Source organism: Salvelinus namaycush, unplaced genomic scaffold (assembly GCF_016432855.1).
Source record: "Salvelinus namaycush isolate Seneca unplaced genomic scaffold, SaNama_1.0 Scaffold291, whole genome shotgun sequence".
Taxonomy (NCBI): Eukaryota; Metazoa; Chordata; class Actinopteri; order Salmoniformes; family Salmonidae; genus Salvelinus; species Salvelinus namaycush.
The window spans coordinates 19,808-38,733 of record NW_024059797.1 but is presented as its reverse complement, the minus strand read 5'-3'; the positions used below and the strand labels follow the sequence as shown (position 1 = coordinate 38,733).

The 18,926-nt window shown below is 44.5% G+C and overlaps 1 protein-coding gene across 1 annotated transcript; it reads left to right on the top strand.

The window, feature by feature from the left end:
• Positions 1-3,072: 3,072 nt before the first annotated feature.
• On the top strand, positions 3,073-18,322 carry LOC120039675 (DISP complex protein LRCH3-like). The gene is made up of 7 exons (XM_038985091.1): positions 3,073-3,118; positions 9,821-9,857; positions 10,148-10,261; positions 11,421-11,521; positions 11,810-11,947; positions 12,276-12,353; positions 17,322-18,322. Exons 1-7 carry the CDS (start codon positions 3,116-3,118, stop codon positions 17,460-17,462), a joined length of 612 nt encoding a protein of 203 aa, XP_038841019.1. The 5' UTR covers positions 3,073-3,115; the 3' UTR covers positions 17,463-18,322.
• The last annotated feature ends 604 nt before the right edge of the window (positions 18,323-18,926 follow it).

Here is an 18,926-nt window from a genome sequence, read left to right as displayed (position 1 = left end):
AAAATACAGCCATTTTTCCAGCCAAAGAGAGGAGTCACACAAAGCAGAAATAGATAGAGAATTAGTCACTAACCTTTGATCTTCATCAGATGACACTCATAGGACTTCATGTTACACAATACATGTATGTTTTGTTCGATAAAGTTCATATTTATATCCAAAAATCTCAGTTTACTTTGGCGCGTTATGGTCAGTAATGTTTTACTTCCAAAACATCCGGTGATTTTGCAGAGCCACATCAATTTACAGAAATACTCATCATAAATGTTGATGAAAATACAAGTGTTATGCATGGAATTAAAGATATACTTATCCTTAATGCAAACGCTGTGTCAGATTTTAAAAAAACTTTACGGAAAAAGCACACCATGCAATAATCTGAGTACAGCGCTGAGGCACCAAAACAAGCCATACAGATACCCGCCATGTTGTGGAGTCCACAGAAGTCAGAAATAGCATTATAAATATTCACTTACCTTTGATGATCTTCATCGGAATGCACTCCCACGAATCGCAGTTCCACAATAAATGTTTGTTTTGTTTGATAAAGTCCATAATTTATGTCCAAATACCTCCTTTTTGTTTGCGGGTTTAGTTCACAAATCCAAATTCACGAGGCGCAGGCACTTAGCCCAGAAGAAAAGTCAAAAAGTTCCATTACAGTTCGTAGAAACATGTCAAACGATGTATAGAATCAATCTTTAGGATGTTTTTATCATAAATCTTCAATAATATTCCAACCGGACAATTCCTTTGTCTTTAGAAATGAAAAGGAACGCAGCTCACTCTCACGGGCCGCGTGCATGACTTAGCTCATGGCATTCTGCCAAACCTCTTAGTCAAACAGCCCTTATTCGCTCCCCCTTCACAGTAGAAGCCTGAACCAAGGTTCTAAAGACTGTTGACATCTAGTGGAAGCCTTAGGAAGTGCAATGTGACCAATATCCCACTGTATGTTCGATAGGCAATGATTTGAAAACCTACAAACCTCAGATTTCCCACTTCCTGGTTGGATTTTTGCTCAGGTTTTTGGCTGCCATATGATTTCTGTTATACTCACAGACATCATTCAAACAGTTTTAAAAACGTCAGAGTGTTTTCTATCCAAATCTACTAATAATATGCATATCTTAGTTTCTGGGCCTGAGTAGCAGGCAGTTTACTCTGGGCACCTTATTCATCCAAGCTACTCAATACTGCCCCCCAGCCATAAGAAGTTAACTAGTTAGGACTCCGGTGCACAGCTAGTGGGAAAGGTAGCTAGCTAACATTAGCTAGGACACCGGTGGACAGTGTCCTTCGCCCCTGCTTGTCGAACACTGTTCTCCCGCAGTTCCGTTAACAACAGCGAGGGCAAGGTGTTCAGCAGGCATTGGCGAAGAGCACTAGGTGCTAGTTAGCTATCTAACTAGGACTCCGGTACACAGCAGGTGGGATAGCTAGCTAGCTCGCACACCGGTAGACAGTGTACTTCCCCCCCCCTGCCTGTCAAGCACTGCTTTCCCGCAGTTCTGTTAACTACGGCGAGGGCAGGTGTTCGGCAGGCGGAATCAAAGCGAATTAGCTAGGTAGCTTGGAGGACTTGTGTACACAGTAGGCGGGAGGCGAGGGTGACACCGGTAGACTGTGTCCTTCGCCTCCGAAAAACTCAGATAATACTTCTATTTCCCTTTTCTTTTGACTCACATTTAATCGCATAGACAATCAGGTGAAATCTCGAATATCAAGGGTAACAAAAGCATGAAGAGGGCGTGTGTGGGGTGTATGCAGGAACCAATAGGATGCTCGAGGGGGGTCACAATGACACACTATAAGCAAGATGCTCGCATAGTCCCTGTCCATTGTCACAATGATGCTATCTATAAGAGCCCACTAATAATTGAAATTAAGCACACACCGTGTGTGTGAAAGAATACCATGTCATTTTTTCAGAGAGCACAATTATGAACTTGAAAATGTATCAATAAACCAGTTAGGCACATTTGGCAGACAATACATTTTGAAAAGTAATGCAATGCTTCAGTCTAAAACTTTGCACATAAACTGCTGTCATCTAGTGGCCAAAATCTAAATTGTGCCTAGAGTCCTCAATCATATAATGACCTTTTTCTTGCATTTCAAAGATGATGGAACCAAAAGAATATAGAAAATACATATTTTTTTTCTTTGTTATCCTTTACCAGATCAAATGTGTTATATTCTCCTACATAAATTTCACATTTTCACAGACGTCAAAGTGTTTCCTTTAAAATGGTATTAAGAATATGCATATCCTTGCTTCAGGTTCTGAGCTACAGGCAGTTAGATTTGGGGATGTCATTTTAGACAAAAACCAATCCCTTAAGCAATAAGGCACAAGGGGGTGTTGTATATGGCCAATATGCCACGGCTAAGGGCTGTTCTTAGGCACGAAGCGGAGTGCCTGGATACAGCCCTTAGCCATGGTATATTGGCCATATATCACAAACCCCCAAGGTGCCTTATTGCTAGTTTAAACTGTTTACCAACTTAATTAGAGCAGTAAAAATAAATATTTTGTCATACCTGTGGTATACGGTCTGATATACCACGCTGTCAGCTAATCAGCATTCAGGACTCGAACCACCCAGTTTATAATTGTGCTTATTACATGCAAGTGTCAAGGCCAACAGTTTACACAGATCACTTCAGCCATGTGGAAAAACCTTACATAGCTAAATGTATTTAGCTTCCTTTCTCTCATCCGACTGGTGTTAGCCAGCTACTACTGGTACTGTTTCTGTGTAACCCAAGTGCTTTGGTCCGGTTTTAGAACTCTGAGATTCAAGTTGTTAGCACTGTCACTTCTTTAATAAAGCATTGTGAATGACTTTATAAGGTGCTGACTCAAATATATTCCATTGTGTGATGCGGCACACATTTTTGGGCTGGTGGCACCAACTGAAAATGTTAGTGACACCAGGGGAAAATGTTAGTCTGGAGCCCTGGCTATATATCCTAGCTATATCCCCCTCCTCTCCATCCTCACCTCCTGTCTTCTTGTGTGTTCTGTCCTCATTCCCTCTCTTCCACTCCTCCCTGCCAGAACGCGTACCCCTCCAGGCGTTCCACCCACACGGACGACTCAGCCCTCTTCATGGTAAGGCCCCGGGGCTGTGCTCCCATTCTCTTCTTCCCTTCACTCCTCCTCCACTGATTTTAAAACAGTGGTCAATTTAGGTTTTACATCAACAAATAACCTTCGATTCATTGCATGTACATCTCTTATTAAAGTGAAAAGAAACCAATGAATACTGTATTTACTCAATACAATTTTATTTTTCAAGTAATATTTCTCAAACATTTGTATATCATTCCATACAATAATCTGTACTCGTAAAAAAATATATATATACTTGGCGACCCCCCCCCCCCCCCCTGCAATTCCCGGTCGCCCCCACATGTGGTGTTACCTGCTCTCTTTCCGTCCTCTAACCACCCGTCAACACCCAATAACCTTTCATTGTCCTCCCTCCTTCTCTAACTAGTCTTCCAGGGTTGGATTGACACTCTTGTCTGATTTATAGTGTGAATGTGTGTAGCTATATAAACAATCTATAGACTTACAGGTAACTGACAAATGAGGGATACAAAGTATATTAAAAGCAGGTGCTTCCACACAGGTCTGGTTCCTGAGTTAATTAAGCAATTAACATCCCATCATGATTAGGGTCATGTATAAAATGCCCAGTTAAACATTATTTTGGCCCTCATGGCTAGAAGAAGAGATCTCAGTGACTTTGAAAGAGGGGTCTCAAAGGAGCATATGGGGTTTAAAGTGTGTGTGTGTGTCTCTCAGTCACCAGATCTCAACCCAATTGAACACTTATGGGAGATTCTGGAGCGGCGCCTGAGAGTGTTTTCCACCACCATCAACAAAACACCAAATGATGGAATTTCTCATGGAAGAATGGTGTCGCATCCCTCCAATAGAGTTCCAGACTTGTAGAATATCTAACTGTGACGTTTTCATTACGCACCAAACTGCCAAGTGGGACTAAGATGAAACGCTCATTTTCATTTTCTGTCAAGTGCCTAATGAACACCACCCTGGCTATTATACATTTTTCACACAAACGTTCCTCTGACCCAAACTGTACTCCTCTGGCTCACTTTTCTCTGAGCACAGTATGGTCTAACCCAAGGATCAGCCTGCTTTGTTACACACAGCTTATTTAAAGCCTGGTTTGGGCGGGACATGGCGAGCTAACCATGCCCCTCTGCTCACTTAAGGAAATGTAAAATGTAAATATCCACACCAGCACGGTATGGTTTGGGTCGGCACGATAGTGTGAAAATGCTGTTAGTATAGTTATTAGATGACCTGCTGCTATTGGATTCCTTGCCTGTCCCCTTCTTGGTTTCATTCACCTGTTCAATAGACAATGGTCATATCCCAAATGGCACCCTGTTCCCTATATAGTTCACTAATTTTCTATGGAGAGCCCATGGGCGCAGCAAATAGGTCTCTTTGTCTTCCTGGCGCATTGTAACCAGCTTACATCTGTCCTGGCTTAACCCCTCCACTTCTCCACTTCTTTCCCTTCTGATTCCCCTCTTTCTGTATTTCTTTTCTGTCTCTCTCTCTCTCTTCCGTCTCCGGCTGGTTCACTGTTAGAGCGAGTACCAGCCTCGCATGGTGTTTGAGATAGACACTGACACCAACACTATAAAGAGGAGGCCTGGCATTTACAAGCAGGTGAAACACTTTTGGTTACAGTACTTCATACGCACAAACATTTGACTTGTTTCACACGCACATTTAGGGAGCAACTATGTGTACACAGCATACATACACACACGCAGTCACACATTGTTGGATTAATGATACACAGCAATACATACAAACAAACCAAGTCATAATTGTTTCTGTAAATTGCTCTGGATAAGAGCATTTGCTAAAATACTAAAATGTAAAATGGTGTACATGCGCTGTCTGCAAACATACACTACAGTGCATTCGGAAAGTATTCAGACCCTTAAACTTTTTCCACATTTTGTTATGTTACATCCTTATTCTAAAGTGGATTAAAAAATAATGTTAATTTCATCCATCTACACACAAAACCCCATAATGACAAGGCACACATTTGCAAGTTTATTCAAAATATTTACTAAAGTATTCAGACCATTTGCTATGAAACTCGAAATTGAGCTCATGTGCATCCTGTTTCCATTGATCATCCTTGATGTTTCCGCCGTGCATGTCATAGCAAAAACCAAGCCATGAGGTCGAAGGAATTGTCTGTAGAGCTCAGAGACAGGATTGTGTTGAGGCACAGATCTGGGGAAGGGTACCAAAAAATGTCTGGCGCATTTAAGGTCCCCAAGAACAGTGGCCTCTATCATTCTTAAATGGAAGAAGTTTGGAACCACCAAGACTCTTCCTAGAGCTGGCCGCCCCGCCAAACTGAGCATTCAGGGGAGAAGGGCCTTGGTCAGGGAGGTGACCAAGTACCCAATGATCACTCTGACAGAGCTCCAGAGTTCCTCTGTGGAGATGGGAGAATCTTCCAGAAGGACAACCATCTCTGCAGCACTCCACCAATCGGGCCTTTATGGTAGAGTGGCAAGACGGAAGCCACTCCTCAGTAAAAGGCACATGACAGCCCGCTTGGAGTTTGCCAAAAAGCACCTAAAGGACTCTGACTATGAGAAACAATATTGTTTGGTCTGATGAAACCAAGATTGAACACTCTGGCCTGAATACCAAGCTTCACGTCTGGAGGACACCTGGCACCATCCCTACAGTGAAGCATGGTGGTAGCAGCATCATGCTGTTGGGATGTTTTTCAGCAGCAGGGACTGGGAGTCAGGAACAAGGGAAACCTGAGAGATCCTCAGGACCTCAGACTGGAGGGCGAAGGTCCACCTTCCAACGACCCTAAGCACACAGCCAAGACAACGCAGGACTGGCTTCGGGACAAATCTCTGAATGTCCTTGAGGGGCCCAGCCAGAGCACAGACTTAAACCCCATCGAACATCTCTGGAGAGACCTGAAAATAGCTGTGCAGCGACACTCCCCGTCCAACCTGACAGAGCTTCAGAGGATCTGTAGAGAAGAATGGGAGAAACTCCCCAAATACAGGTGTGCCAAGCTTGTAGCGTCATGCCCAAGAAGACTTGAGGCTGTAATCGCTGCCAAAGGTGCTTTAACAAAGCACTGAGTAAAGGGTATGAATACTTATGTAAATGTGATATTTCAGTTTTTTTTTAATACCTTTGCAAATAATTCTAAAAACCTGTTTTTGCTTTGCCATTGTGGGTTATTGTGTGTGAATTGATGAGGATTTCTTTTAAAATACATTTTAAAACAAGGCTGTAGCGTAACAATGTGGGAAAAGTCAAGGGGTCTGAATACTTCCAAATGCATTGTGTATATATATATATATAAAAGTATGTGTACACCCCTTCAAATTAGTGGATCTGGCTATTTCAGCCACACCTGCTGCTGACAGGTGAATAAAACTGAGCAAACAGCCATGCAATCTCCATAGACAAACGTTGGCAGTAGAATAGCTCACTGAAGAGCTCAGTGACTTTCAACATGGCACCGTCATAGGATGCCACCTTTCCAATAAGTCCATTTGACAAATTTCTGCCCTGCTAGAGCTGCCCCGGTCAACTGTAAATGCTGTTATTGTGAAGTGGAAATGTCTAGGAGCAACAATGGCTCAGCCGCTAAGTGTTATGCCACACAAGCTCACAGAACGAGACCGCTGAGTGCTGAAGCGTATAGCCCCAACATTCACTACCAAGTTCTAAATTGCCTCTGGAAGCAATGTCAGCACAATAACTCTTAGTTGGGATCTCCATGAAATGGGTTTCCATGGCCGAGCAGCCGCAAACAAGCCTAAAATCACCATGCGCAATGCCAAGCGTCGGCTGGAGTGGTGTATAGCTCGCTGCCATTGGACTCTGGAGCAGTGGAAACGCGTTCTCTGGAGTGGCGTATCTGGGTTTGGCGGATGCCAGGAGGACTGCCCCAATGCATAGTGCCAACTGTAAAGTTTGGTGGAGGAGGAATAATGGTCTGGGGCTGTTTTTCATGGTTCGGACTAGGCCCCTTAGTTCCAGTGAAGGGAAATCTTAACGCTACAGCATACAATGATATTCCAGAAGATTCTGTGCTTCCAACTTTGTGGCAACAGTTTGGGAAGGACCTTTCCTTTTTCAGCATGACAGTGCCCCTATGCACAAAGTGAGGTCCATACTGAAATGGTTTGTCGATCGGTGTGGAAGAACTTGACTGGCCTGCATAGAGCCCTGACCTCAACACCATCGAACACCTTTGGGATGAAGTGGAACGCCGACTGCGAGCCAGGCCTAATCACCTAACGTCAGTGCCCGACCTCGCTAATGCTCTTGTGGCCGAAGTCCCCGTAGCAATGTTCCAACATCTAGTGGAAAGCCTAGCCAGAAGAGTGGAGGCTGTTGTATCAGGTGTCCACATCATTTGTGTCATGTAGTGTACCATCACACAGACGCAAACACCCACAAACACAGTTGTTGTTTTGTTGCCCTTATCTGTGCAGCATGCTGTTTCCACTGTGCTTACTCAATTAGCAGAATAGTACTCAATGTTCTCTTTATCTTTATCAGCATTTAATAGTCTCTTTTTATCTTATTTTTCTTGAGTTACATTTTTATTTAAAAAAATCCTTCAATCCACCTTTTGGCTTTACTCTCTTGTCTCTCTCCTTTTATATTTTTGTCCCCCCCACCCCAGTCTCTTTCCGGGTCTGGGATGTCCATAGATATCGTCCCCACGTGTCTACTGCAGGTACTGCGAACTTGTACGTCTTCTTTTCAACCTCCCTTCGCTGTCTCTTTCTCTTTATTTCCTTATACTTTGGGTGTTAAAGCATGTTGCTAAACACTGGCCCAGGGCCAGTTAGGTGATTGTTAGGGTTTGGCTAGCGCATGTGTGGTGCGCTCTCCCTTGCAAAATGGCTGCCGTGGCATCACCCAGGTGTGAGCTGAGGTGTTTCCCCTGTACAATGTAAAGCACTTTGAGCATAGGTGTATATAAATCCAATCCATTAGAGATCGACCAATTATTGGAGGACCAAAAATATCCGATACCGATTAATCGGACGATTTTTATATATATATTTGTAATAATGACAATTACAACAATACTGAATGAACACTTTTATTTTAACTTAATATAATACATAAATAAAATCTATTTAGTCTCAAATAATGAAACATGTTCAATTTGGTTTAAATAATGCAAAAACAAGGTGTTGGAGAAGAAAGTAAAAGTGCAATATGTGCCATGTAAAAAAGCTCAAGTTTAAATTCCTTACTCAGAACATGAGAACATATGAAAGCTGGTGGTTCCTTTTAACATGAGTCTTCAATATTCCCAGTTAAGAAGTTTTAGGTTGTAGTAATTATAGGACTATTTCTCTCTCTACCATTTGTATTTCATATACCTTTGACTATTGGATGTTCTAATAGGTACTTTAGTATTGCCAGCCTAATCTCGGGAGTTGATAGGCTTGAAGTCATAAACAGCACAATGCTTGAAACACAGTGAAGAGCTGCTGGCAAACGCAGGAAAGTGCTGTTTGAATGAATGCTTACGAGCGTGCTGCTGCCTACCACCGCTCAGTCAGACTTCTCTATCAAATATCAAATCATAGACTTAATATAATAAACACAGAAATACGAGCCTTTGGTCATTAATATGGTAAAATCCGGAAACTATCATTTTGAAAACAAAACGTTTATTCTTTCAGTGAAATACGAAACCGTTCCATATTTTATCTAACAGGTGGCATCCCTAAGTCTAAATATTGCTGTTACATTGCATAATTATGTACATTTCTGGCAAATTAATTACGGTCTTTGTTAGGAAGAAATGGTCTTCACACAGTTCGCAACGAGCCAGGCGGCCCAAACTGCTGCATATACCCTGACTCTGCTTGCACAGAACGCAAGAGAAGTGACACAATTTCCTTCGTTAAAATACATTCATGTTAGCAGGCAATATTCACTAAATATGCAGGTTTAAAAAAATATATACTTGTGTATTGATTTTAAGAAAGGCATTGATGTTTATGTTTAGGTACACATTGGTGCAACGACAGTGCTTTTTTCGCTAATGCGCTTGTTAAATCATCACCCGTTTGGTGAAGTAGGCTATGATTTGATGATAAATTAACATGCACCGCATTGATTATATGCAACGCAGGACAAGCTAGTAATATCATCAACCATGTGTAGATAACTAGTGATTATGTTAAGATTGATTGTTTTTTATAAGATAAGTTTAATGCTAGCTAGCAACTTACCTAGGCTCCTTGCTGCACTCGCGTAACAAGTGGTCAGCCTGCCACGCAGTCTCCTCGTGGAGTGCAATGTAATCGGCCACAATCGGCGTCCAAAAATGCCGATTACCGATTGTTATGAAAACTTGAAATTGCCCCTAATTAATCGGTCAACCTCTACAATCCATGAATATTATTGTTATTCTAAGCTAACTCTAAGGAGCACTCTACCTACCTGCAGCCAGAGAGCCTGCTCTATGCCCATAGTCCACCCTCTCTTATGTAACAGTTGCCCATCTTTGCGCTAAAAGATAGGTCTGTAAACACCAAACAGTCAAGTGATGTTTACAGGCCTTTACCCTCCCCCATTACATCTCTGGTGTCAAAGGAGGGGTGAGACCGGAGTATTGTTGAGGGAACTGTATATGCATGAATGGTGTTTTCGTCTTGACTCAAATTACATGAACTCTCTCTCTCTCCCTCTCTTTGTTTGCTCTCCGCTCGGACTCGACTGGCCACTCAGCAGGGCGAGGATCGCTCCTCCTCCCTGTCTCCCACAGGTAAGACACCAGTCACACTATTCCTCCATTTCCCTCTACGGTTACATCACGGCTGCCATACACTGCTCGGTGCAGCTTGTCCTACTGGCTTCCAGGGAAACCAGATTATAAATGGATGTGAACTTGAGCGGCTTCCAACACACTCCTCCCTCTCTTTACTAATTTACTAATTTCTGTATTCCAAATTGACCACTACCCCCTAGACGTTCCTGTGGATCTGAAAGGATTTTACTCCACTGTCTATTCACTCTGCCGCTCTCCCACCTGCTCACATCCTGTTCTGCTTGCAGCCCTCCAATCACCTTCTTACCCCGGCCCTGTTGCCCCGCCCTCCTGCCAGGGGCCCGCCCAGCGGCCAGACAGCTTCCTGTTTCGCCTCAGCCAGAAGGAAGAGCAGAGGAGAGGTATGTCACCGGATCACAACCTCTGGATCTTGGCTGCATGGCCTTGGGAGCTTTCAGAAGAGAGTGTTGGTACCTCTTGAGCGTGCAATGCGCATGTCACAATTGAGTGTCTTATGTGACATTGTTCTGGTAACTGTGTCTAGGCTGATAGGCATGTCTGGATGGGATCCTGCAAAGTCACTGAGCAACACTGTAGATAGTTGATCAAAATAGAAGGGGGGCAGTGGGGAATAATTTTCAACATGGACAGATTTCTATGTTTTAAATGGGGGAGGGGAAATTGTCGGCTTTTTGACTTGTATGTATGATGTTCAGCTCTGTTGGTTTTCTGATCCCATCTGTTACTTTGAGTGCTGTCTGACTATAGGTCACAGCCTGTCTGTTGCTGTAGAGTTCCGCCTGTCTGTTGCTGTAGAGTTCCGCCTGTCTGTCTGCTGTAGAGTTCCGCCTGTCTGTCTGCTGTAGAGTTCCGCCTGTCTGTCTGCTGTAGAGTTCCGCCTGTCTGTCTGCTGTAGAGTTCCGCCTGTCTGTCTGCTGTAGAGTTCCGCCAGTCTGTCTGCTGTAGAGTTCCGCCAGTCTGTCTGCTGTAGAGTTCCGCCAGTCTGTCTGCTGTAGAGTTCCGCCAGTCTGTCTGCTGTAGAGTTCCGCCAGTCTGTCTGCTGTAGAGTTCCGCCAGTCTGTCTGCTGTAGAGTTCCGCCAGTCTGTCTGCTGTAGAGTTCTGCCAGTCTGTCTGCTGTAGAGTTCCGCCAGTCTGTCTGCTGTAGAGTTCCGCCAGTCTGTCTGCTGTGGAGTTCCGCCAGTCTGTCTGCTGTAGAGTTCCGCCAATCTCTCTGCTGTAGAGTTCCGCCAGTCTGTCTGCTGTGGAGCTCCGCCTGTCTGCTGTAGAGTTCTCTAGAGTTCCGCCTGTCTGCTGTAGAGTTCCGCCTGTCTGCTGTAGAGTTCTCTAGAGTTCCGCCTGTCTGTCGGCTGTAGAGTTCCGTCTATCTACTGTAGTTTGTCTTCTGCATTGTTTGCCAGGCGTCTGATCATGCCATTGTATCTGTAGAGAGCTGGACTTCACCCTCTTCAGAATAAATGATTAGCACCCATTCTGCTTTCACCAGCTTTTGATCTTGTATATGTATGTTTGAGCCTGTCTGGTTCTGCCTTCCCCCCCAGGTGATGGTGCCGCCCCCAGGCCGGAGCCTGAAGAGGTGACCCCTACCCAGCCTCAAGGCCCCATGGGAGAGGAGGCTGCTCTGGTGGAGCAACTGCGGAAGGTGAACAACACCCGACAAACAGATTCTCCCGCCTTTTGACCAAGCCATTAGGGCCTGGAGTTTCTACTGGGTTCCTTGGCCCATATTCATAAAGCATTTCAGAGAAGTGCTGAAATAGAATCAGTCTTTCCTTTCAGATCATAATTAGATGGACATGGGATCTGATCCTAGAACATCACTCCTACTCTAAGATGCTTTATGAGCCCAGGTCAGATCACAAGGTCAGGAAAAACTCCTGGCCCTACTTGTGCTTATCCCCCTGTAATTGTGTTCTGCTCTATTTTGTAGAACATAGAGTCGCGTCTGAAAGTGTCCTTGCCCAGCGACCTGGGAGCAGCACTGACCGACGGGGTCGTCCTCTGCCATCTGGCAAATCATGTGCGGCCACGATCCGTACCCAGCATCCATGTGCCCTCCCCTGCTGTGGTGAGTGTTTGTGTGTGCACTTTATGCGTGTGCTGTGCGTGCATACCATACGTGCATTAGTGAGATGTCAGTTTTAGAATCAATTTAGTCAGTCAGGAACACTACACTTCAAGCATATCAATACAACAATGCTCCTTTTTACTTTGCCATACATTTGCATTTGGGTTATGATCAGACACTGCTTATGTCCCAAATTGCACCCTATTCCCTACATAGTGCACTACTGTGACCGTAGGCCCTGGTCAAAAGTAGTGCACTATACAGGTAATAGGGTGCTATTTGAGACAAGCAGCTGTCGTTGTGCTTATCGTTGTCTCTGTCCATCAAGCCCAAACTGACGATGGCCAAGTGTCGGCGGAACGTGGAGAACTTTCTGGAGGCGTGTCGCAGGATCGGGGTTCCACAGGTAAGACCTTCACACTAGTTGAATAAAGGACTGGTATACAACTCACTAGTCCTCATGCTAAAACGTCTGTGTGTTTGTGATGGGTTAGAAAAAGCATGTGATACAAGAGAACCTGTACTGACGGACTGTTCTTCAGATTTTAATTTGCTAGCAGCAGACGGTGACCTCACCAATGTAATTAAATACCTAAAGGCTACTGTCAGTGCAGGTTTTTCTCTTCTGTCATAAGATTTCTTCCCTCTACTACGCTGCTTGTTGTATCAACACTAAAGTTTAGCCTAGTTCTCTGTCCCTGCTCTTTTTATCAGTTGACTCCAGCTAACTCAACTGGCAACCTGCAGAGCTTTTGTAAACTTGACTTGGAGAGCCGCTTGCCTGTTACTAACAGTAGCTTTCTCTTTCTGCTCCTCCGCTCTTCTTCCTTTTAACCGTAACACTTCCCCCTCAAACTCATCTTCCATCTGTCCGTCCAAACACACAACTCCCCTATCTATGTAATTGTATCCTTTGCCTGCCCATTCTCTCCCCTGCTTCATCTCCCATGGGACAGGAGAGGCTGTGCACAGTGGAGGAGGTTCTGGATGGCCGGGGAGGCTGTGTTTACGGGACGCTGGGGGTCCTGCTTTCCATGGCTCCTCCCCCCCTCCTAATGCCTTCTCCCCCGGCCCAGCTGGCAGGCTTCGCCCTCTTCTATCTGTCCACCATGTCTGTGCTGTGTGCCCTGTACTGCAACCTGGTGCCCCACCTCTGAACTGTCTGTCTGGACCACACAACCCCTTCCTCACCTTACCCAACTGGCTCTCCACCACTCGTACACACACATGCGCGCTCACACACCACTCGCACTCCTACGCGCTTCTCATTTCATATTGCGCCGACTCCCATCACCACAGCGGTATCCATTCAGACGCAGCAGAACTCGACAAGGGAAAAACGCAAGAATGAGAGTGGACCTCTCTGTCCCACTCTACCATAACAAAGAGGAGCGCTCGCCACTGCCTGGTTTGCCATCCACTGAAAAGGGAACAACTCCATATGCCAAAAGCCATATAGTAGGTTTTATCTTTTGTTGTTCCAGTTGTTTGTTGGGGAAGGTTACTTGCTTCCACTCAAGGAGTGGCGAGGTGGACCTTCAATGCTCCCTCGTTACCCTTCTGTGATGTACTGGCACTGCCCCCATTGAGAGAGACAGCGAGACCCGGAGGTTGCTATGTTGTCAATGAGCTGTCTGCTACTGTACCTACCTACTGAACCTCCTTCTGTGCCTTAAGTTTGTCCGCTTGCCGCCGTGTGTGCGTGTGTTTTTTAGATGGAACCTTCCCACCCGAAAGCGCTTCCATTGCACAGATAACATCAAAGTAGGAGTGCTTGTCATATGTAGCCTACGTGCTTCCTCCTCCCCGACTGCCTCTGAGAAGAAACAACCACGAGTAATCTGACCATTCAACGCCCTATCGCTTCTCTTCTTTCCTGACTCGAACACGGCTTCGCCTTAGCTTCAAAGTCAGTCGGACGTTTTTGCCTAATCAAGAAGAGAGCAGGTAGCCGAGGGTAATTTGTAAGCCTTTGAGTCCTTGCTGACGCACAATCAAGTATCCTACAGGCACCTTTTTCTCCTTGACTGTCTGTGATCGAGCCCCCCTCTGTCCTAACGCTCATTTTGTGGCTCCGGGGTGATGTTACCCCTAGGTACAGATCTAGGATCTGCTTCCCCAATCCTAACCTTAGTGGAACTGAAATGCTCAAATCAACCTACATTTTACATGTCGACATTAGGTAACGTTGTTGAACGTGATGTTATGAAAATGCTTTTAAAACATATGATAGGTTTTGGAGCACCTAGCACAAGCTTGGAAAGATGTGGCCACAGCCATATTGAAAAAAACGTCATGGGAATGGTAGAGCGTCTGCACCGAACTGTACGCATGGCTTTTTGTTCAAGAAGTGAATAAACGAAAAGAGATGAGATGGAACAACAATAAAACAATAACAATCATGTTAACAAGCCTGTATTGTCCTGTCAAAAAATCCACTTGCATAAGTTTTGAGCTTAGTCAGATGTAGGCTATATAATTGTAATTTTCACATGGGCAGGGGCATCGGATCTACTGTTTCCCGACATTAGTAAGGAGCTAAATACATGACGTCCACAATAGCAAAGCAGTTAGCTAGCATTGAATAAACTTGTATAGTCCAGTCAATAACCCAATTGCACATGTTTCTGTGTTCATTCAGCGAGCAAGGTCTAGCTGTGTTAAACATTACAGTAGTTTAGACGGGCATCGATCGTACTGTTAGCCGAAGTTAGCCATCAAGCTAGCTAAGAGCAAAAAGCTTAGCAAACCGCATGGTAGTGCCCACAATAATAGTCACTTTTGTAGGCACATGGTGTACACTATGCATAAAACAGTATTCAATATGGTTTGCAGTGAGGGACTTCAGATGTGCCAAACCTAAGCGAGGCTAGCTGGGCTAGAAACAGCTGACTAGTAAAACAAGTATTCAGTTAATGCAAGCTAACGTTAGCTACAGACATGTAGGTTGTTAAATGTCCACTCCTATTAAATCAATTGCAGCTAGTAGTCAGACTTACCACACGATGCTGCCAGTATCCATAGTAAAATTCTGCACTGTCGCAAGCTGTTCTGATAACATCGCTAGCTAACTAACAAAATATCCATCAATGATAGCTGAGCTTGGAGTGGTTTTGGTCTTACTACCTAGCTATGATAGCCCAACTTGCACAAGTTCATTTTTTATTTAACTACGTAAGTCAGCTAAGAACAAGTTGTTATTTACAATGACTGCCTACCAAGAGGCAAAATACCTCCTGTGAGAATGGGGGATAAAAAATTATAATGTAGGACAAAACACACATGACGACGAAAGAGACAACTACACAACATGACAGAACAACATAGTAGCAACACATCATGACAACATCGCCACATGGTAGCAGCACAAACATGGTAGATAACAATAGATTGTGTTAAGCAACCACAAGTGTCAGTAAGAGTGTCCATGATTGAGTCTTTGAATGTTGAGATTGAGATAAAACTGTCCAGTTTGAGTGTTTGTTGCAGCTCGTTTCCAGTCGCTAGCTGCAGCGAACTGAAAAGACGAGCGGCCCAGGGATGTGTGTAATTTGGGGACCTTTAACAGAATAGGACTGGCAGAACGGGTGGAGTATGTGGAAGATGAGTGTTGCAGTAGGCATCTCAGATAGGGGGAGTGATGCCTAAGAGGGTTTTATAAATAAGCATCAACCAGTGGGTCTTGCGCTGGGTATACAGAGATGGGAGTATAGAGTGCAAGGATGTGTCCTATAAGGAGCATTGGTGGCAAATCTGATGGCCGAATGGTAAAGCACATCTAGCCACTCGAGAGCACCCTTACCTGCTGATCTATAAATGACGTCTTTGTAATGTAGCATGGGTAGGATGGTGATCTGAATTAAGGTTAGTTTGGCTGCTGGGGTGAAAGAGGAGCGATTACAATAGAAAAAAACAACTCTAGATTTTACCTTAGCCTGCAGCTTGGATATGTGCTGAGAGAATGACAGTGTACTGTCTAGCCATACTCCCAAATACAATTTATAGACATGTCTGGAAGCCACTCAAGTTCACACGGCACGCAGTAGTCAATGAGGCAATTTTCTAATGTTTTTTTTTGTACTGGTTTAAGGGTTTGAACTTGCTTCTTTATCACATTTGGTTATCAAAAGCCCTTTTAACTTACTACAATGTTTCACTTTGTCTTTAACCTTTAGTAGGTAAAATGCTAAACTGACCCAAGATCAGTGTAGGGGCAACTTCACTCTACCCCCATTTTGTGTCTCTGGTGTGTGATGAATGTGTTTAACACTAGCCTGGTTCCAGATGTGTTTGTGCGGGTAAGATGGCACAAACAGATCTGGGACCAGTCTATGTAGGCACAAGCTGTGGTAACAATCAGCCCCAGGATATGGCAGGACTACAGTGCCTTCCGAAAGTTTTCACACCCCTTAACTTTTTCCACATTTTGTCACAAAAACTTATTGATTTCAGCGTTAAATTTTTAATTAAAAACATAATTCCACTTTAACATTATGGGGTATTGTGTGTGTTCCAACAAAATGTGGAAAAAGTCAAGAGGTGTGAATACTTTCTGAAGGCACTGTATATCGCAATGAGTGCTCTTATACCGTTCTATACGAAGACAAAGCACATATTTTGTGAGACAGAGTGAATCTGTGGTTTGTTCCAAATAGGACCCTATTCTTTATAGTGCACTACTTTTAATCAGATTCCTATGTGCCCCCTGGTTAGAAGTAGTGCACTCAATAGGGAATAGGGTGCCATTCGGGAGACGCAGGCTGTGTGTGTAGTTTGTTGTTGGTCTATGCTGAATGACAAGGAGTAATGTCTCCTCTGGCTCTGAAGAGCGGTGTGTATGTTCTCTCTGTCGGTGGTCTGTTTGCTTCCAGTGTGTGTAACCACGTGTCTATCTCTCCTGTGTCTTCTGTTGTTGACCTTTCAACTCTTTCCCAGAGCTCCTCCTTTCACAATAAAATGAACCAAATATTTGGTGTGACTTCCTTCCTCTTTGCCGCCTGTCTTCTCTCCTCGCTACTTCTGCTTGTGTTCAGCTTGTTCTCTCTCTCTCCTGCTCCCTCCATATTTGCTCCTGTGGGATATGTTGTTCAGTGGGTGTCTCAGTTCACAAGTTCCTACTTATTGTAACCCTGTGCCTGTGTTTGCACACCTGCTCCCTGCTCCGCTTCCATGCTCTCCTCAAGGTCATGCCGTTTGGATCCCATTCACCTCCTTTTCCATCTTGTGTTGAGTTTGTCTTTCCATTTGTGTTGATTTCTGTTATCTTTTGGTAGTTTGTTATTATTTACCCATCCATTGACATACCCTTTTTTGTTCTCCCGTTTTCCCTCCTCCCTTTGTTGTCTGTGTGCGTGTGCTCTTCATCTGGCCTCAGACCCAGCTGTGCCTGCCCCTCCACATCCTGGAGGAGAGAGGGCTCCCCCTGGTGGCCGGGATGGTACGTGCGCTCCTGGAGCTGGCCCCGCCCAAATACACAACCTCCCCTGCCACCACCACTAACCCTCTGGCCATGTAGGGCAGCAGAGTTCCACACTCACTCATGGATGGACAGATACAGGACCCACCCTCTCGCTCTCCGAATGTACGTTATATGGCTTTCCCTCTCGACCACCCCCCACTTCCCCTCAACCCTAGACCCCCCCCCCCCCCTCAACCATACAGGGTCACCCAGCCTTCCCAGACAGGTCTTCCCCAATGAAGAGAGAAGAGGGAGCACGAGTACGTCAAAGAAAGGGATGACTGTCTCTTCCTCTGTGTCCTCACACAGACTGCTTACGACTTGCAGCCTTACGGACGAACAGATGGACAACCGAGATTGTCCCAGACAAACAGTCAGTTGGACGGCGAGTAAGAGTGGTTTTTTATTTTCTATTATTAGTCATTTGACTTCTCTCTCCATCCTCCTCTTATCTATGTTCAGTAGGGGTTGTTTTATTTTCTATTATTATTTCATCTTATTTTTCATATTCCTTTTACTTTCACATGTTAGATCCTTGCATGTCAGAGGGGTTGGGTGGGTGTATGGGGAAGGGTTAGGAGACTAGGAAGTTGTCGGTTGCATAAGTAACCTTTTAAGGTCATGTGCTACAAAGAGCAACAATAACGGTGGTGGTCTGTCGTCATGGGAACATTGATGCTGCCAACACTTAAAATGAACCCGTCTTTTTTTTGTTTTGTTATTGTGGTCAAATCACGAGCTGGCTGAATCAAAAACCGATGCTGGATTAGAGAGAGAGAGGGCGCTCCGGGAATCTACGCTTTATACTTTCTCAAAATGTGTACAAAACATTACGAACACCTTCCTAATATTCAGTTGCACCCCCAGAACAGCCTCAATTCGTCAGGGCCTAGACTCTACAAGGTGTCGAAAGCATTCTACAGGGATGCTGGCCCATGATGACTCCAATGCTTCCCACAGTTGTCAAGTTGGCTGGATGTCCTTTGGGTGGTGAACCATTCTTGATACACACTGGAAACTGTAGAGTGTAAAAAAAACAGCAGAGTTGCAGTTCTTGACACAAACCGGTGAGCCTGGCATCTACTACCATACCCCGTTCAAAGGCACTTCTTATATCTTATATCTTCTTGCCCATTCACCCTCTGAATGGCACACATACACAATCCATGTCTCAATTGTCTCAAGTCTAAAAACTCCTTCTTTAACCTGTCTCCTCCCCTTCATCTACACTGATTTGAAGTGGATTTAATAAAGGATCAGCTTTCACCTGGTCAGTCGGTCATGGAAAAGGAGGTTTTCTTAATGTTTTGTACCCTCAGGGTCATTATACAGAAGTGGTGCAAACTGGGACAAAAAAAAAATCGCATTTGTATCCTATTTTTCCCCAACTTTCAGCACACGTCTTCCAACATATTTCAGGTGGACATATATACTACTCACACACTTTGTTTGTATTGCATATTTGAAATATTTATCTGAATTTACCTTACCCCCCCCCCCAAAAAAGTGTTATTACAAAAC